Below are 21163 nucleotides of genomic sequence, written 5' to 3'. Positions count from 1 at the left end.
CTAACCTCTTGTTTCTAGGTAAACAGTCACACACACAAGTATGGGGTTTTGACCCATTTTGGGTTGTCTGGTCCTGTGGAGGGTAGTAGAGAGGAGCAGCTACATCTTAAGGTGAACACAGGTGTGTCTTGCAGTTTCCTCGAGGCTCAATTGTCCACCTCAAGGAATGTCATGGAAATAGTATGTAACAATATCCTTTGTGTGGTAAGTTTAATCTGAAGTATTTTTAAGGATAATGTAAGTTGAACGCACTTATAATGCATGGGGTAACGTTACGGTGCAGTTTATGTTCTAGTAGTTAGTAAGCTGTGAGTACTGGAGCACTGGTCCCTTGTAGGGTCCTTACACAGTGCGCAGGATTTGTGGGGGCTAAAAATTTTTTTTAAATCCATACGAAATGCCTCCGATTCACCTACTTCACCCTAATTTACGAGTTATATAAGTGTTCACTGTGACCTGTCGATCGCAGGATGCCTGTAGAAAGAAATTAGTAAACATTTTTGCTCTATGGGCTCACCAAGTAGTCTATGACCTTGATATTTTGTGTGGGCCACCCACGTGCCCTGTACAGGCTTGTCCATTTTATGGATGTATCGAGGTGTTATGTCACCCATAGAAAAGGCCTTATGTCAGGCTTTCACGAAATAAGGCCAACTACCTTACCATGCAAGCTGATACGGGCGCCGCCAGTCGACAGTGATTGGTCCAAGTCGCTCCGATTCATTGTATTTACAGAAACTACTGTCACCAAACAGCAGTGAGCTTATTGTGAGTCCCCACCTCTTTCCATGCTTTTTGAATGACTATTTACTATGAAATTGAGCTAATTGGATTTGCGATAATAAATTCAACTCATGCAAACACAAAAATTTCAAAAAAACTTGCATTTATCAAAAAAGGTTTTTGCGCTTGGAAGAGGTGGTTTTTGAGGCATATTGAAATAGACTATATGTTGCTATACTGCAAGGGAAACCCTCTCTTAACCTGCTAGGGCCACATAGTTGCTGGAGCCCGTACCGCCTACTGTTGGGCAAGGGGGAGATACAACTTGGACAGGTCAACAGTCTACGGTCACTCCGCCACGGCACGTTAACTTGCTGTGCTGGCACCCGGGCGGTTAGCTGGCAGCAGAGTGCCATTAAGGGATAGAAAGGCAACCAGCTTGTTTTAAATGCAGAAGCCCAAATCACGCATTTACGCTGATTTACATAGACAATTCATTAGAAGTGATCGTTTGAACACCCCTTTGTCGAGCTATGAACATAGCTTTAGACTTGAGCAGGCCTGTCATAGCTAATGTTCTGAGTAAAAGTAGTGTGGTGTGTACCAAAAAAGCCAGCATGAAACCATCCAGAAAATCCCCAGAAACATGGAGGAAGTTCCAGCAGGTCAGTCAAGAAGAGGTTTAATTTAGATTCAGCGATTTCTAGAAATCTACTTTGCTAACTGATGTATTCCTCCAATGATCAGTGGGAGTCATTTTTCCCCCTACTTGTAAGTTTTAGCAATCATTAACAGTCTGCCTGAATCAGGCTTAAAAAAACAACCAAGAGAAGTCACAATAATGCACTACATACCTGTAGAGTTTAACATTTCTTTTACTCAAGAGCTCAACTTACAGACGTGGCAATCTTTCCTATCTTCCAGTTTATAGCAACAAGGCAAAACCTAAACACTTGACAGAAATAGATTTGATTTTGATTCATGTGCTGGGGCATTACCTCTGTGAACGTGCGCCCACGCTGAAGCCCATGTAACCCTCCTGGGGGAGGGAGTCATCCCCCAACTCCCGCAGGTCCTGGGGAGCTAGATATTTGTCCGTGTCCCCCGTCATCACGTCATCGCCTTAAAAACAGGAAAAAAAAGTCAGAACTGCTCAGCTTCTACATCATTTGAGACTCATAACAAATGCCTCCTTTGTGTTTGTTGCACACAGACACACGTTTTTCTGATCAGAAAGATCAATATCATCCCTGGCCAAAGGCTGTTTTCCAGCTCAGCTCCAATCAGACAAAGTCATTCAAACAAAAGTCAAACAGGTTCAAAAGCTTATGTGCTCAGAGGACGACAAATGTTACCAGAAGAAAGTCATGCAGTTTCTAAACAGGTTTCTGACCACAAACCAGAATTCCAAGCTACCTGTAGATGTTAAAAAGTGGTGAAGCAGGAGAGGTTAGTTGCAGAAGATCCAGACTGCTGACTGGAGCAAGTGCAGATAAAACCAGAGGAGATGAATGAAGGCATTCCAGCTCCCACAAAGCAGTCGTTCCTCCTCCTTCTTCTACTTTTTCCTCTGCTGCACCCCTCCCCCCTTTGAAGAACTTTTTTTCCCTCCCAAGACACTTCCCAGACACCAAATGGCCACATTCCACATTCTCTGCTGTGTTGTCTGCCACAACACAGCAGTGATTACCCACAAGATGGCAGAGGGGTCTCTCCCCTCTTCCTCGCTGGGCAATGACTCACCGCCTGCTTTAAAGCAATTCATTCAGCCGCAAAGTCCGCTTTGGAGGATTTCACCTAAACTGACTTCTCCTCTTTCTGTGACCTGCTGTCTGCTCGCCGTTGCGTTGTCCTGTATGAACTTTCTGTCGCTTGTTTGGAGCGCTCACACAAACAGATCAGCTTTCTCCTGCCTGCCATGATACATGTATGCATGTGTGTGTGGGTTTAGGGACCTAGTGCTCACTGCATGACAGGAATAGTAAGCGGGTGTGTGATTTTAACTGTTGCTTAAAATCTATAGAAGTTGTTCAGTGTTTATCCTCTGTCTTTGGGGTTTTTTTTGGTCTCAGGATTGCAGCTATAAAATCCATTTTCAATTTAAAGATCCACTTTTTTGTGTGTTTTTAACATGCTCTTGTGGCATTTATCTAATGATTAAATAAAACTTGTATTTGTGACGTAGGTGCTACAAGGTCCCTGCTCCGCTTTGTTGCGATGCATCCACTTGAAGACCAGGCGGAGAAAGTGTATACAACTCCTGCCACTCTGCAGAAATTATGTCTGGGAAAACAACACTGTTTTTTTGATTTAGGCAAAAAACAGCATCAATCATAATTAAAGTGCCCATATAATACTTTTTTTAAGCCTTTCAGACTAAGCTATATCCATATATATGATAATATATTACACTAATTAACTATTTTTGCATAAACTATAAGTTATTTTCGCAGTTAAGTTTCTTACCCAAAAGTAAGACGACTTGATCTCTTAAGTTCTGCCTTTTCACCTTGTGGGTGCAGCCCATTTCATGAGGTCAACCTAGAGTCAGCCTCTGTAGCTTGTCTGCATTTCGCCCACAAAAACAAACAATATCTAAACTTTTGCAAAGATGGATGTGCGTATTGTGCATATAAAATAAAAGCACTTTTGCCGATCTTCGCGAGCTATGCTGAGAAAGTGGGTGTGCGTGTTAGCCTGGGGGCGTTGCTGGCAGCGCAGACTTTTCCTGGAAGGTTCTGTTCCTCATGTATACACAATGTCAGAACCCACTCGTTTTCGTGGATTGGGAGGGGCTGGTGGTCATAGTGCAGGTTTTTTAGAGGAATAGTCAGAATTGCATGAATGGATCAAAAAACCGCTTTGGGGTTGTTTATAGTGAGGAATGAACATTATAAAAATCTTAAGCTTAAAATGTTAATTTTGTATGATATAGGCCATTTAAAAGACCACTGGGAATGCTTTTAAAATAGATCAAAAGATGATCTGAACGGGACTTTAAATGATAAAATAAACATATAAACATTGTAAAAATGTCTAAAAAATATTAATACCGGTATCTGGTATATTAGTGCAGAGTTCACCCTTAAGTCAGTATATGTTAACATTGCACCCTGTTTTATTTAGAAAAGCTGCCAGGTCTTTTAATGGCTGCTGTATTTGGAGGCTTGTGAATTGCATCTCTCCACAAAGTCTGTGGAGAGATGCAATCAAGAAGAACATCAGTTACTGAAACGAATGAATAACAACAAACAACAAGTTTATAGTCTGGACCAGCTAAAACGGACCGCAGCACTGCTTCCTGATTTGGATTGGAGGCAGTGTGTTATTGGAGAAGCTAATGGCTGCTGTTGCTCTGAGAATACTTTTATGCGACTTCAGTTACACTCCATGTATTTTTAGATTACAAGTTGCACAACAACGTATACACATTCTGTCAAGGACATTTCCACAAATATATATATATTTAGTTTCGATTACAGACAAGTTCAGCAGAAACCTCCCTAAATGTCCTAAGTACAAAAGCCCCACGGACAAAATGGGGCATGCTGGGTAATCTCCTATTCTTTTATCACTGCAGAAATAAAAATTTGTATAACACTACTAATTTGTATAACACTAGTTCATCAATACTTAAAAAGCAACACAACCCTAAACAAACCAAAAAATATAATAAAAATAAATATGTAAATTGTCTTTGTTAGGATTGCAATCTCACTGAAACCAATCGAATTGAGTTGTTTAGGAAGTTGTTTCTAACTTTGTTTGAGCCCCACCTGAAGTAGGGTGGGGCAAAGTAAACACTCACACACTGCAGCAGCTGCTGCCACCACTGCCGCCCGCATATGTTTAGGCCCCAGCATGCTAAACTACAACATGAGGAAAAGAAAAGTCTCCAAAAATAAAGGATCAAGTGTATCTGCCGTATAGTGAGTGGCATGAAAAGAAATCTGTCACACACTGCACAATGCCATGTGCAGACTGTTCCCATGGTAAATCTGCATAAAGCCATACACCCTGCCTTTTTTTTTAATACAGGAGGTGTAACAAACTCAGCCTAAAGGAATTGAGGGTTAAAGCAGCAGCACACTTTTGTGCTTTTAAATGTGTTAAACACAACAGTAAGAAAAAAAGGAAAGAATATTGGAAATTTAAGGTCAAAGCACACAGGAAAAGTAAATAAAAAATAAGAATTATTAGATGAAAAATACCTTCTTCCACATCAGAAAAATAGTCATCTGTGATCATTTCAGGAAAATTGGCTTTAAAGACTGATTAAGGAGAAAAAGAAAACAAAAATTAATCATAAAAATTCAGTCTAGATGCAGCACAACTGGATCTAGACTTTAGAGCAAGAACTTCCAGATATGAGCTCTCACTAATCAGAATGATCCTGAGCACAGACCTCCATACAGTAGGTTTGGAGCACTTACTTCAGGCAAAAACCAAAATGCCATCATGCCTTTATGGCTTTTCTCAATTCAATTCTGAAAAACTCCAGTTAGCTTTTGAAATGAAGCAATTTAAAAAGGAAAAATGCACATTTATTTTGGTAAAAATCTTACCATCTTCATCTGACATGTCCAGCACTTCATTCATGGTCTCTGGGATATTCATCCTGTGCTTTGCTACGACTGTCTGCTCAACAAAAACAAGGTTGGGGTAATGTGTTATATAAAACATTCCTTTAATTGACTTGTTGACTTATTTTTATCAAACAAACAAATAATATCTTTGAATTTCACAACTAAAAGCACAAAAAAAGAAACAGTTCATCACTGCTTTACCAAAAGACAACTCCTCTGCTTAGAAAAACCATCCCATGAGAAAAACAGTGATAGTTTAAGCAAACCTATTATGCAGTTCTTAAGCTGCCTATGATTAGTCTGGGTATTTCAAAACATCAAAATCCCTTCATCCCACGCATTCATTCCATCATACTTCTCAAATTAAAAAATAAATATAAAATAATAAATTAAAAAGACAAATCTTTCCCAGTTGATTTATCTGTAAATAAACCTTTGAAAAAATAATATTTTTAATGGAAAACATTTTTATAACCTCCTGTTAATTTTTGTTTTTGTTTTTAATGACTAAGCCTCACCTGAGAGGTCAGAGTTTCCTCTGTGACCACCTTTAGTGTATCAACCACAGAGATGTAGCCAAGCCTCCTTGCGATGGACAGAGCACTGTTACCATTCTATATAAAACAAATCATCAAAAAAAAATGTATTTAAAGACTTTTATTTAAAGCTGTAAGGCAGTTTCTTGTGGGTGTACTTACAGTGGTGAGCTCATTTGGTGACGCCCTGTGATGCAGAAGTAAGTTGATGATGTGTGTATGTCCTTGCTGTGCAGCCTGATGAAGAGGTGTGTAACCATTCTGCAAAGAAAGAGGAAGACGGAAAACCACAGACATGAAACAAAAATAAACTGTCGCTTGACATACAACAGATTACAGTAAAAAAAGCACAGTTTTTCTCAAACATAGCTGATCCTACTTTGGTTTTAGCGTTGACATTCGCCTGATGTTTCAGAAGGAAGCTGACCATCTTTATGTTGCCATAGTGACAGGCCACATGGAGAGGAGTGTATCCCAGCTAATGACACAAAGAGATGTTAAGAGCAAAAAAAAGACATTATTTTTTGCACCTCCACCTGTTAATGTAAATTGTAGATATGAAAGTAAGAAATAATAAAAACCTTGATTGATTTTTCAATGACAAAAATAAATTAGCTACATTTTTAACCATTTGAATTTTTTCATTAGATATTACTATAAAAACAACTTAAAAGCAGCAAATCCTTTAATTTTGATTAATTACCTTGGTCTCAGGGTCTATGTTAGCTCCGTGGTTCACTAAAACTTCAGCAACATTGACTTTATCCTCCTGGGCAGCCAGGTGGAGTGGAGTCAGACCCGACTTGATTCAGTCAGACAAAAATATCAAAAACAGGCAACATCAAGAGGGAAATATGCATGGTAAAAAGCAAATTCTACACAATAAAGTCATAAACTGACACATGCATTGTTCTGAAGGAACAAGGTTTTTATCTTTTAATCGTTATCTTTAAGAGGTTTGTTCAGTAACATTTAATATATCCTGTAATGGTTAGTGACTTGCAAATTATACAGAGTGTCATTTGTATTGAGTATTTAGAAAAACCTTTGCATAATAATTTGGAACGTGCTCTAGAAACAAAATGCCAGAGGACAGACAAAATAATGTGCTATTTCTTCATGGATTTGGCAGTTTATAATTCACAAAAAGTCACTGTAAATAATACTTATATTTCCACAGGTAAATGTATAGTGAATCTATATTGAGTTTTTGCACCTGCCTATTCTACCTTATTGCCTGCGTTAATGGGAGAGCCTCGAGCGAGGAGCAGTGTCACAATGTCAACGCTGCCTTCTTGAGCCGCAAGATGCAGTGGAGTGATTCCCTGTCGGGTCACTGTGTTTGTTAGGGCACCATACTCCAGTAAAGTTGTGCTTATTTCCATCTGATTCTTCTTAGCTGCAATATGGAGAGGAGTGTAGCCATTCTAGAGACACAAAAGAAGATATTTTAGTAAGTTTCTCACCATTATCATCATTACCTTAAAGAAAATTTGTTTTTACGAGTTTGTTTCTCAGTATTCTCATTCTATTGTAAAGTACATTAAATACCGTAATTTCCGTATTAAAAGCCGCTACTTTTGTCACACACCTTCAACCCTGCAGCTTATTCAATGATGCGGCTAATGTCTGCATTTTTTTCTTTTTTATTTTTTTTAATGCATTTTTTTTAACAACCGCTAGGGGCGCTCCAGCAGAAAGGGTAAGAGTGAGACATGGGGAATACGGTATATGTGTCGAGGAAGATGCAAGTCCAAAATTCCCGCTTTGTGTATGAATAGCACGAGCAGACCCGCATTATGGAAAATGCAAGAAGAAATGCATATAACGCAGCTTTCAAGTTAAAAGGAATCATTAAAAGCAGTGTGAAAAAATAAACCATCTCCAACGGGTTTGGAAAAGCCGGTCTGCTGCGTGACGGAGAGAACAGCGCAAGCCCAGGAGTGAATTTGCCTCAGGAGGGGAGTGACAAACTGACACCGACAACGAAGGAGAGACAGAGAGTGTGTGGCAAAGACAATCTGACGCTATTCCAATCCGACACCGAGGAGGAAGACTTCCATGGTTTTCCATGCACAGGAGGAAGATGAAGAAAGCTCTCAGTGACCTTTACGTTTATGTTTTTTAACAGCCCTGTTAGTGCTGTGCTACGGTGTGTCATTGTTGTGGAAAAAAACTTCTGGCACACGCCTTGCGCAGCACTCACCTCTGTGCGGCACGGGCCTCTGCGCATAGGCGCGTGCCGCGCATAGGCACATGCCTATTTTTCTCTCTATTGTCTCTGTATCAGTGAATTTTACCAGTATGTTTTTTTAACCAGCCCTGTTAGTTGTTAGCAATACTACCATATTGCTGCCGTGTTACTGCCGCGTCACAGGAGGCACTGTTTGGAAAGAAAAGCCCAGGTATTGTCATGGGGCCTCTGGCAGTCTCTCCTCCCCCTCCCATCTCTGCTCTGCTTCCTGACTCGAACTAGCTGTGACCACTCATCTAATCAACCACCAGCCCTTAATAAGAAGATCCAGTTCCAGCTTTCATCGCCAGTCCGTTGCCCCTGATGACGCTAGTCTGGTCACTAAGTTTATTTTAGCCCATGTTCTTCATGCTCTTGCCTAATCTCGTCTTATCCCTCCCGGACATTCTAACCACGAGTGGTAGGGTTGGGCGATGTCCCTTAAATTGGCCGTTGACGATGTTTGCTGTCAACCATCGGGATGGACGATGATATCGTCGTGGGGGGGGGGCTATTTTTAATTTTTCTGTCTTATATAATTGCTATTCGTTATTTTACTTTATTTCCCAAATAATGACTCATCCGCGATGTTTCAGTATAAACTGAGGGAAGTGACTTTAACAAAAAAAAGTAACAAACAAAATGGAAAAGAAGTGGTCCGCTCCCGCACTTAACTAGTCAAGTGGACCAGCGGAGCGCGGATTTACAGCTTTGTGTTTGAGGGGAAGGGGGGGGGGGGTGCTTTGTTACATGAGCGGTATGTGTGGGAAATTTAGGACTGCGATCCGTCCCGCAGCTCTAGGGGAACTAGAGAAGCTAAGCTGTGTGTCTGAGCACAGCTCGGATCGTCAGCGCACACACACACAGCGGCGGTGTGAGCTTCAAAGCAGAAATGTCGCTCAGTCCTTAGAAAACGTTCAAACAATCACGTGGATTGTGTTTCGAGTCGCGTCCCGACAAAATAAAGGCTGATGTTATTCCCACATGTTTACGTGCAGCCAGGATGCAGATAGCAGCACCACACAAAGCTAATGTTGTTAGCCCGTGTTAGCATACTGCTAATTGTGGCTTCTTTCCGGCTCCGCTCTTCAACAGAAAAAGCGCTGACCACACGGATTAAAATTAAAACAGGCGAACAGGTGCTTCATAATAATCGTAACATTATTAAAAGCACGTTTAGAAGATCGTCTCGTATATTACTGAGCTGACATGTCAATGTATATAGCTGCTCGGCGGAAGTCATATCCTCAGTCATTCCGGTTTTTCAAACCCTACTGCGCATGTGCAAATGATTTAGTCCGACCAAAAGTGTGACCCATGTGAACGTTTGTTATTTTCTGAAAACATTTTTCTGGGACCATGTACACGGTTGGATTCTAATCCGACCATTGATCCGATCAAGATATTTTGCACATGTAACCGCGGCTTAAGGTGTCTACTCGCAGCGTGGCGGGGGGCGTGGCATCACGATGGTTTCCTCCATCGGGATGTCAGTCACCCATCACGATGGACGAGTGGTCCCCTGAGTCTCCAGTCTTCCTGAACAGAAGCTCCTCACGGAATCCCTGGGATCCTTCTCTTTTTGTTCCGGATTTTTTGTTCCGGGAAACAAACTCTGGCTCACTTTAAGTGAGCCAAATGTGTCCAGTCTGATTACACTCTGAAGTTTCATATTATTGCACCAGTTTTCAGGGTAAATGTGTTTTTCTTCAACTTAATTTCCCTGTTGTTTTTAATAAAACATGTATTGGGTTAAAACTTCTGTTCAAAAGTATTAGTTCAGCTAAGCATCATTTGCCTATGAAAATGTGATACCTCTATTGGAAGATTTTGAATGTCAAACCTGCTCTACAAAAGACAGACAGATAGCTTTCAAAATAGAGGAAACCTTAAATAAAAACATTTAACCCTTGTGCTATCCTAGGCACTTAACCATTGGGAGTACGGTCATCTAAGACCCACTAGACAGTACGCTGAACCTTTTTTCTTCAATGATTTGTGAACCTCACTGGTGTCCATGGATTACATGAAATCTTTCCAAGATCTTTACAAAGGTTAAAATAGTTATGTGGACACAGGGAGATCTGTTTTTCATCTTATATTTGACCTGTAGATACAGAAAAAAATTGTCAATGGACTTTAATGACCAAGGGTCATTTGTACAATTAACCAGGCCCTCCAGATGTTTTCCCAGTTGTGGTCGGAGGTTGCTGCCCAGATCTTCTACTTGTCTTGTTACGTAATTGTATCATTTGACAGACATTTTTTTTTTGCTCTGGACAAACAATTTCAGCTACTTTCAGCATATGTTTTACAGACAAATGCAGCATTTGATGTACCTTGTGTAAAATGCGAGAAATGCTGCATTCATGTGGTGTTTGAATGATTGGAAAATCGAAAAACTACAAATCTTCCAACACTAAATGGATGCACAAGAACCTTCTACACCTAAAGGTCAATTTATTTGTAGTGTACCATCTATGGGGAGACTTTAAAATTACAGGAAAAATAAAACAATTAACAAGGATTATTAATTTTGTATTAATGCTTAATAATTATGCCCCGCTCACTCAGCCGCGACTCAGAGGCTCTCTCATATTTTCCTTTTTTATGGAGGTAATTGTGGTGATCGGGCTTTCAAAACTCATGTGATATTTACATCTGAAGTTAGAAGTGTGAGCTTGTTTGATTTTCACCTCACCAAATTTGCCCATCTGCAAACGTTTTGGACACCCCTAGTATCCTATTAGCTAGCTACACATGAACATTCTTGAAACCTAGCTAAAGCACAGTTCTTTACCTTCTACACTGTTGCAGCGAAACACAATAAGTCACATATTGTTTGAACAATAAAAGAACAAACAACAACCAACAAAATAAATATAGCATTTTGTGATTATTAGAAGTGTTAATGCTAAAAAAGAGCGCCTTAAAAATGCACAGGTGAAATCCATGTTGTTAATAACAAATACACAAATGGGCCAAAACAGAATTATACAAAGTATGACGTGCAGATTGAGACAAGCATTTACCAATAAATGTATTTCCAGACTATAATAACATTTTAAAAACAATATAAAATACCCTCCAAATGTACTTTGATTGAATCAAATTTCATTAAACGTTTTTTTGTTTTTGTTTCGATTACTCAAAACCTACTCTTTCTCATGATTGTCTCTTTGGGGTAATACAGAAAAATCCTCCATTTAAAACAAATGGGACAAATGTTTGAACAACTCCGTGTACTGCACGTTTGAAAAACTGCAGCATCCACTATACTATAATGACAAAATAGGAGATTTTTTCCCTTTTGTGCCACATATAGCCTATGAGCTCAGACGCCTACAGTAGTGCAGGGTTCTGCCACATTCAACACTTAAAGAGCCATTCAGGCTTGTTTCTCATTGACCAGAACTTGGTAGGAGCCACTAAATATTGTTTCACCCTCTAGAAAAACTCAACACAACTTTGCATTTATGTTATTTTCTTTTATGACATGTATAACTGAACTTTTGCTAATTTGACATACCGTAATTCCCGGACTATAAGCCGCTACTTTTTTCCTGCGCTCACAGCGCTGCGGCTTATTCAGTGACACGGCTAATTTATGGATTTAAGACCGCCATGTATGTACATTCGGACTCAGTGAATAGTTTGAATTTGTTATCTAACACTAAGCACGAGTCATTTGTTTTTCAGCAAACTAAGTAACCAAACAGCATGGACCTCACTTCAGGTTTTAGACACTTCAGTCATGGTTCAACAAAAAGAAACACGCATGCTCGGCCGCATCCCAAAATCCTTTGGTGCCATTAGACCCAACGTGCACGTGATCGCTGCTACAATATGATGCAGCTTTCAAGTTAAAAGCAATCGTTAAAAGCAGCGTGAAAAAATCCACCATCACCAACGGGTTTGGAAAAGCCGGTCAGCTGCGTGACGGAGAGAACAGCGCATGTGGGAATAACATCAGCCTTTATTTTGTCGGGACACGACTGGAAACACAAATCCACGTGGTCGTTTTAACGGTTTCTAAGGACTGACCGGAATTTTGCATTGAAAAGCTCACAGCCTCCGTGTGAGCTGGAGACATGTTCTCCTGGCTGCTGCTCGTTTACATAGAGCTGCGGGGCCAATGGCAGTCTGATGGCTCCCACACGTAACAACGCATCCGCCCCTCATCCACAAAACGTACAGTTTTAAGTCCGATTGCTCTGCACAGACACGATTTGCTCCTCCCTGGAGCCGCCCTGGCCAGATGTGTCGGAGAAGATAGGAAGGGGAGCGCGCGGGGCGAGCGCGGAGCTCAGAGGCGTCCGCGGAGCTACAGTGTTTGTTGTGAAAGGAAACTTCTGACGCACGCGCCGCGCTGAGGCGCGCGTATCGCGCTGAGGCGCGCGCTTTTCAGTCGCCGCTGCTTTATTTTACTGCTGTGTGTTTTTTTAACCAGCCCTGTTAGTACCATAATGCTGCCGCGACACAAGCGGAAGGAGAGCTGTTCCTTTTCGCCCCTCCATCCACTGCTGCTATTGTTCATTCTTAAACACGTACAACAGTGAGGCCAGCCGGGCGTTGTCCCCGCCTTTAGCCCCTAAGACTCATGGGAAATGGGGGATCGTGGATGTAAATCTCCTCATCATAGCTGAGGGATGTAATGTTGATTATATGGTTACTGTTTGTAATTTTATGTGTGATACCTAGATTGTCAATAAGTAAAAATAAATAAATAAATAAATAAACCATAACTGAGGAACTTGTGAACAGAATAGAGCTCCATGCTGTTTGGCAGATGTGGGCACAATCAAATACATGGGCTTGAGGCAAGGCTGACTCCTCCCACAGTGGGGTAATGAACCTTACCTATTCTGTGAGTCAGGAGGAGACATGCGGCTTTTACTCCGACGCAGCTTATGTATGTTTAAAAATAACTGAACACGCGAAAATGGGTGGGTGCGGCTTGTAATTGGGTGCGCTTTGTAGTCTGGAATTTACGGTAATTAAAATATGAAAAACTAAACTGTATTATACCTTTGAATGTGGTTTTTAGTCTTGAAAAGGGAAACTAAGCACTAAAAATGTGCTTAAAACCACGTTCACTGTGCAAGTTTTTAAAGTGCTTCCGTGATTTCTGATAGTCGTTAATTTTATTTGTATTTATTTATCTTGTAAGAAACAATGGTTTACGATTTCAGGGGTAACAATTTCTGGGGTAATTTTGTGAGGAAAGGGTGCAACTAACTTGTTTTAAATCACATTATTAAGTTGCTGCATGTGAGTGAATGAAAAAAACACTCTGTTCTTCATCAAAGCCATAGGTTTTACCAGCAGGGGCTGGTGCTGTAAACAGCTCCGACCGGTGGTTCACCTGACTCACATCTATGAGCTGCACCTCAAGTCTTGAGAGCCGTGCCCCGTGAGCCGGCTCACCAAAGCTTCAAAGTAATTTTATGCCAAATTTGAGCATCAGAGCGCCTTTTAACATGGTGGATTCATTTTTTCCCATAATATATCTGCTCATTTTATCGACAAAACGCCCACTACTGAGCGGTACGGGATATTATGGGACAAAATGAATCCACCATGTCAAAAGCTGCTCCAACACTGAATTTATGGCATAGCTCACCGCTGTGAGTCGCGGCTTAGGCGGCGTGAGTCAGGTTACTCTTGGTTTTGGTCCAAAGAACCCTTTAGGAGTATTTAATTTGAACTATTTCAAACTCTTACCTTTGCTGAAGAATGTGGTGAAGCTCCCTGATTGAGTAAAAGCAGCGCCACCTTCTGGTTATCATAATGTGCTGCTACATGTAGTGGAGTTAGTCCACTCTGAACATACACACAAACAAACAAACAAAGGCAAGTGCTAAGAGGTGACAAAATGGTTAAGTGCAGCTTGTGCAGACATGGTTAACACCTAGAAATTAAGTTAAGCACTAAAGTGACCTTTGTGCTTTTAAACTACCGTATATTCCTTTTTTCTGCAGTGCTTAAACATGCTTCACCTTTCCAGCAGCGTCGGGTGGAGCTTTCTTCTGGAGCAGCAAGTTCGCCATCTCAATCTTCCCATATTTTGCTGCAATGTGTAAGGGAGTAAAACCCTTCTAGAGAGAAAAAAATCACAAAACACACAGATTTTTGGAAGTGCACTATGGTTGTTGTTCTTCACAGGTTCATTCTGTACTCCGTAATTAAAAGCATGTGTGCAAAGGAGTCATTTGCTGGGTTGCACTACAATCATGTGACAACATGGTGAAGCTATTACATAGAGCCTAAAACTTATAAAACACGAATGTTAAAGAGTTGGGAAAGTGGATGTGTGGAAAGCCAGAGTCTTTGGCAATGACCAACAACAACAGGCTTCACGTCTAATGAGAGATTTTTAAAAACTCAGAGTATTAGGCTGCTGTAAAGAATTCAAAGACCCACTTTATGTCAAATGTTGTGTCTGAGAACATCAGCAAGCCCAAGATTATTTTTCACTCTCTTAAGTCTCTTAAGTCCTTGTGACTTCTCTTGCCTGACTCTTTCTGTTTTACTCTGTAAACTGTTTACAAATAAAAACAAAATAAAATAACTGAATGTCATATTTTCAAGAAGTTTCAGTGGTTTTAAATCCTGTCACAGCACTGAACCAGCTCTTCTTAGGGTGTGATTCAAACCTGAGGCTCTCTCCAGGAAATACAATCACTCTGATTTTGCCAATCCCTCCACCATCATTCCTGCCACATGCATCGTGGGGAACCTCACTTGGGACATTGACACTAGTGTCTTACAGGCCCAGGATGAGGAACATAACCATGCTCCCTGCCCCCCACGAACTTTGTTTGTACCATCGTCTCTCAGATCTGACGTCCTTACACGGGGGCACGCTTCGTGTATGTCCTGCCATGGTGGTGTTCACAGGACCCTCAAGCTCCTGAAGACACGATTCTTCTGGGCCGCTATGGAGAAGGATGTACGAGAATACGTGGCGGCTTGTACCACCTGCGCTCGCTCTAAGACGTCTAACTCCCCTCCTGCTGGTTTCCTGCTTTCTCTGCCCACTCCGGTCCGCCCTTGGTCCCATATCGCTATGGACTTTGTTACTGGTTTACCACCCACACATGGACACACGGTGATTCTCACCATTGTTGACCGTTTTTCAAAGTCTGTGTTTCATTTCTCTTCCACAACTCCCTACAGCTACCGAGACTGCTGAAATCCTGGTTGATCAGGTTTTTCGACATCATGGGATCCCAACAGACATTGTTTCGGACGTTAGCCCTCAAATCATCTCGCAGGTATGGAAGGCTTTCTGTTCTGCTCTGGGTGCTACCGCTAGAATGATGTCCGACTGGTTCTTTTATTAATCCACTCTGGAGGCTCTAAGGGTCCAAACAGTCCCACGCCTTTTGTGTGTGTCAAAGACTGAAAAATACCCTGTGACTGAGACCATGCCCTATAACCTGGTAGGCCCTTTGGTCGTGAAAATACGGTACATTAAAGACCCTCTTGTTTTTGGTGTTTTAACATGTTCTTTAGGCCTCTTTATCATGAACATACGTAAAGAAAATTAAGCTCAAAATTGCATTTCTGAGTATTTCTTTTTTCAAATTGCTGTAATCAGGACCAGATTAAAAAATGTTGAAAATGTTAGAAAAATGTTAGAAAAAGATCTTATTTATGACAGAAAGTATGTGGGTGTCACAAACTCCCTTCTCTGCTCCATTCTGATGCGTCCACTTGCAGACAAATAGGTCTGTATATGTCTTTGGAATATTGCTTGCTATTTTTGTTGCATCAGTAATGTTAGGTTAGGGGTCCCGGCCACAACTCAGATGCAAATTTCTAATGTACTGCTGTTGCTCTGCAGAAACTATGTCCTAAAAATTATACAGGTTTTTATGTTTAGGGTAAAAATGGCAAAATGATCATTAAAATACCAAAAAGACCATTGGGAACACTTTTAAAATAGATCAAATGATGATCAGAGTGAGACTTTTACAATTTTTAAACAGTTTCAAATGAAAAAAAAACATTGAAAGTGAAAGAAAACTCCACTACTGAATTCTGAGAAATACAGAGTTTACAAGCCAAACTATGGGTCATCCCAAGCCTTATGTCTGTTATTTGGGTGTCTTTGTGGAACAAGAACTGTGTTGTTACCTTTGTTGTAACGCTCAAGTTAGCTCCTTGATCCAGCAGAGCTGCAGCTATGTCTTTGTGTCCCTCTCTGGCAGCCAAGTGTAAAGGTGTGTATCCAGAGTTGGTTGTGGCATCTGGGTCTGCTCCGTTAGTGAGCAGCAGCTGAACAATGTCCTGCTTTCCAAGGCGACTGGAGATATGAAGTGGAGTTTGGTCGTCCTGCCCGGAAACCCAAAAGGAAATCTTTCGGCAGATGTTAACCTTTCAGGCAGGTATGATAACGGCATTTTCACATCCTCCAGCACTCAGTTTTAACTAAAATAAATAAAGCAAATAAAATTGACACAAACAAACCTACAGACTTTTTCAGAGCTGTAGGAAGTGTCTTTGTGTGCATCTGGGATTTGATTAAAAAAGTGGGGGCGTCCCGAATCGAATAACGTGATCAGAATTCAATGGATCACAACATTTTATTGCCGTAAATTGCAGCAGTTTCAGCAGTAGGCACAAATACAGTTCAGTAAAATTAGCAAGATATTCACAGACTAAAATGATAGATAGTTCTAAAGATATTAAAGTTATAGTCATCAAACTTTCTCATATGACTAATAAGCTTAAAAAATTTAAGTGTGTTACAAAACTATCAGATCGGGACTCGGTATCTGCAGATACTCAAATCAAATTACTCAGATCAGGGCCAAAAAAACTGATCATCAATAAAAAAGTTCAATAAATAAAGTCTAAATTAATTCTGGATAAAAATATTTTTGAATAAATTGACTATTTTTATTAAGTTATTTGATAATAGTTTTCTAAGAATGAAATGTAAATGTTCCCTCGTTATCGCAGTTCACCTTTTGCAGTCTCGCTGTTTCACAGATTTTTTTAGTGTAATTGTGCATGCCTTTTTTTCCGTTTTACAAGGCATTGTGTTCTGCATCATGACTGGATGTAGACCTTGACTGTAGACCTTCTCAATCAGTCTCTTCCGTGCCGTGACTCCTATACAAAATATGTTCATCTTGCCAAACTTAATAACATCTTCAGTTACAAGCACACCTTTGTTTTCATTCTTTAATACTGGACTTATTTTTCTATGAAGGTTTGAACTTTGAGAGTTCAAACAAGAGAGAAAAGTTTGATGATGTTCATGTCTGTATGAAAAAAGTGAATAAACTGTGTAGTGAGGGGTTTTACAGCTTAAAACATCTAGAATTATCCTAAAAAATAAAGACGACTTTCTGGATTTCATCTATTGCAGGTTGTTTTTGGAATGTGAACGATAAATGAGGTACCACTGTATAATGAACCCATAACTATTTTTATTGTCTTGTTCCCCTGTTTTTGTAGTCATAAAACGACAAACCAAAAGTATTATAATATCTTGTAATTGCTGATGAAACACCAGAACAGACTTTACTGTATTTTAAAGGTAGGTACCTGAAAAAGACCATTGCTTCTGATAAAGAAGTATGCTGCAATTTCTTCATTGGATCACAAGTAGAATAAGTTTACTTCCAAAATAAAAAAAAAATATATAACTTTGGCTCTTTAACAAAAAAACAACAAAAAAGGAGGTTTTGCACTATTTTTTGACAAGAAAGAGGCCCCACCAACACAGACACAGATGCTTCCATTTATGTGCAGTACACACCGCATGCAGCACCACACTTTGAGAAATCTCTACCTTAGCCTTTGCGTCGACACATGCTCCATTCTGTACCAGGTACTGGACCACGTTTGACTGTCCAGCCCGCGCCGCCATGTGGAGTGCTGTCTCCCCTCTCTGAAATGCATGAGAAACTTGATGCTTAATTCAAAATCCTGTGTCCCACTTTTTTATAAAACAAACCCAGCTTTAAATCTGGTTTGAATTATTTCTCTGTGGAACTGTAGAGGGAGAAAAAAGAACTGGGGAAACAAAGGCTCCCCAGTTTTGCTGTCTAACTAACGCACCATAAAGATGTCCCACAAGTTTCCGTTTCTACGGTAACCTGGCGAGAAACGGAGTGTGGGTGGCTTAATCGTTAGGGCTGAGCAGTTGTGCAGTAGACTTTTTGTCCTTCTTCCTTCTCTCTGGATTCCTGACTTTTGGTCTGGTTTACTCACTGGGGTGTAATGCTTCTTTTTTTAATATGTTTTATTTTCAATTTTAAGTGAACCATATGTTTACATAAAAAACACAACGACAAACAAAGACAAGGGGGGAAAGAACAACAAGACAACCCCCACAAAACACAACACTTGTTAAAGGTAAGAGTTAAAAATAAAAAACAAAAATAAAAAAATAAAAAGAAAAGAGTTTGCCAGATTACCATATTGATTTAAATAAATACATAAATACATGTTGCAGTCAGATATAACTTGTATAAGGGAGATAGATGCAAAATTACATTTGTGAGTGACGCAGATACAGCACCTCTCCAATTAGAGACCTGTTGTTCAGTGTTGTAGTTCAACTTATAGTGTAGTGATGCAGAAATGGTTCCCAAGCAGTGTTGAATCTATACAGCCAATGTTCAAAGGAGGGAGGAGTTGCTGATTTCCAGTAGAGAAGAATAAGGTTTTTAGCCACCACCTACACCACCAACTGTAGCGCTGTCTGCATATGTTGTGGCAATTGGGACGTTTGTGAAGTACATCCAAAGATGGCCAGGTGGCTATTGGGCTGAATATATTTATCAAACGAGTCAGAAATGCATGTAAAGATCTTGCTCAAGAAACTGTATAACAATGGGCAGAACCAGAATAAATGACCCAGCTCTGATGTTTTGCACCTGTCACAAATAGCCGAGACAGCTGGAAAGATTTTGTTCAGCTTTGTTTTGGAATAGTGCAATCTATGCAGAACCTTAAACTGAATCAACCTTAGTCGGGAACTGATGTAGCAGCGGTGAATTTTGGACAGTGCCTGATTCTAGAGGCCTACAGGCACCTCACAGTCCAAATCTCTAGCCCAAGCATCTCTAATCGAGTCAGAGGGAACCACGGCAGAGAAATAAGAAACAAATTCAGACATGATCCAATTGGAGTCAGAGGGTAACCAGAGAAGCTCAAAGAGTGGGGGTGTAGTGGGGAGATCAAGACTTGGATACCACTCCCTAACACAGTGTCTGACCTGAAGGTAACGAAAGAAATGGGAGTTACGAATACTGTACCTGGAATTAAGCAGTGTAAATGAAGCAAAATGGCGATCAATAAACAGATCTGAAAAAGATCTAATACCCTTCTCTTTCCAGACAGTGAATGCTCCATCTTGTTGGCCGGGGGTAAATGCATGATTTTGGCAAATGAGAGCCTGCATTGAGACACTAGGAGCCTGGCATGCTGCTTTTATCTGGTGTAGGATGCAAAGGGAATTTTTAGAATAAAGTTGTGTTGGTGTATTTTGGACATTGGGGCAGAGCTTGAAAGGGAAAGGGCAGAGAGTGACGACTTTCCTACAGTGTTAGCTTCCAGCTGCTCCTATGAGGGATTCCTATCCACATCAGAATACTCACACTTCCAGTAGGTGAGAGCTCCGGCGTTAGCTGCCCAGTAGTAGTGGTGTCTGAAGTCTGGCAGACTCAGGCCACCATCTCTAGAAGGTTTCTGCAAGTGAGCTTTAGATATTCTGTGGGTTTTGTAGCCCCAAATAAATGCCAGTATCATTGAGTCCACTTTTTTTAAGAAAGACAAATTTTAAATTTTAAAATAGATACAGAAACTTAGGTAGGCAGACAATTTTATTAGCAAACACCCTGCTGATCATAGACAAGGGTAGTCATTTCCAGGTCTCAATATCAACCTTAAATTTTTCTAGGGCCTCTGTAAAATTTGAATTTGAAGAGTTCATCTGGATTTCTGGTCAGCTTGAGTCCCAGGTAAGTTAAGCAGTCATCTGTATCCTAAAGGGTAGGTTTTCAGAAAATAACTTGTAAAATGGCCAACTAATGGTATAAACTTACTCTTTTCCCAATTGATGTTATACCCGGAGATCTTCTCAAAAGAGCAAATATATTGAAAAAGAATGGAGATGGATGTTGCTGGATCTGACAGACAGACCAGGAGGTCATCTGCATAGAGAGCAATTCTGGTCTCAGTTCCATTCAGCCTTATTCCTGTGATAAATTGATGTTCCCTAATTCCTAAAGCGAGGGGTTTCAGGGCAATGTTAAAAAGTAAAGGTGACAAAGGGTCCCCTGTCAGACACCACGTTGAAGAGTGAATGGGGTAGATCTATCCCCATTGATGAGGATGTAGGAACTCGGGCCAGAGAATAATATTTGTGAAAACCTCACTAAAACCAAATTTCTTGAGTAATCCTATGAGATATGGTCATTCTATCATATTGAAAGGTTTTTGAGCATCCAGAGCTAGTACAGCTGCCTTGTCTTCCTTTACATATTTAGCATAAATTATGTTTAGGAATTTACTGACTCAAAGGAAAATCTCTCTGGAACAAAACCAGTTAGGTCTGGGTGTACGATACTTCCTGCATTTTTTGCAAGTCTATTAGCTAAAACCTTTGTTATGATTTTCAAGTCGCAGTTCAACAGCGCAATAGGTCTGTAGCTGCCTGGATCAGTCTCATCTTTGTCTCTCTATAATAGAACACAAAGGTTAGCATCATTAAGAGATGGTGGAAGCTTTCTGTTCTTAAAACTATCTTGACCATTTTGAGCAAAGGGGAAAACATATGCCAAAACATACTGAAAAGCCCTAAAAAACAAACCCGTCTGGACCTGGCGCCTTGCAAATGTGGAAGGATTTAACGGCTTCTTTCAGCTCAGAGAGTGTAAAGTCAGCGTCCAAATTTTCTGTTATGGTTGCATCTAGTTTTGGGAAGTTGAGTTTATCAAAAAAAGATAATAATCATCTTTTGTTGCAGTTGACTTGGAGGTGTAGATATCTGTGTTCATTAATCTCTTTTAAATTTGTAAGTTATTGGCCAGATTTAGATTTTATTTCATTTTTGCTTTATT

The 21163-nt window shown here is 40.3% G+C and overlaps 1 protein-coding gene across 9 annotated transcripts in view; it reads right to left on the bottom strand.

The window, feature by feature from the left end:
* Positions 1-1721: 1721 nt before the first annotated feature.
* Positions 1722-21163, bottom strand: part of LOC101172448 (ankyrin-3-like) — a gene marked incomplete at its 3' end in the record, with an annotated part of 145783 nt that continues 126341 nt past the window's right edge. For 5 of the 9 annotated variants that reach the window (XM_023949393.1, XM_023949390.1, XM_023949389.1 and 2 more), the window contains 12 exon segments: positions 1722-1845; positions 4935-4994; positions 5289-5361; positions 5828-5923; positions 6008-6106; positions 6225-6323; positions 6549-6647; positions 7075-7272; positions 13803-13901; positions 14078-14176; positions 16221-16418; positions 17887-17985. In XM_023949393.1, the coding sequence (XP_023805161.1) occupies positions 1722-1845; positions 4935-4994; positions 5289-5361; positions 5828-5923; positions 6008-6106; positions 6225-6323; positions 6549-6647; positions 7075-7272; positions 13803-13901; positions 14078-14176; positions 16221-16418; positions 17887-17985 (1343 nt within the window). 9 annotated transcript variants of the gene reach the window in all.

Source organism: Oryzias latipes, chromosome 19 (genome assembly GCF_002234675.1).
Source record: "Oryzias latipes chromosome 19, ASM223467v1".
Taxonomy (NCBI): domain Eukaryota; kingdom Metazoa; phylum Chordata; class Actinopteri; order Beloniformes; family Adrianichthyidae; genus Oryzias; species Oryzias latipes.
Note: the sequence above shows the minus strand (reverse complement) of the source record. Positions and strands in the feature narration are given on the sequence as shown.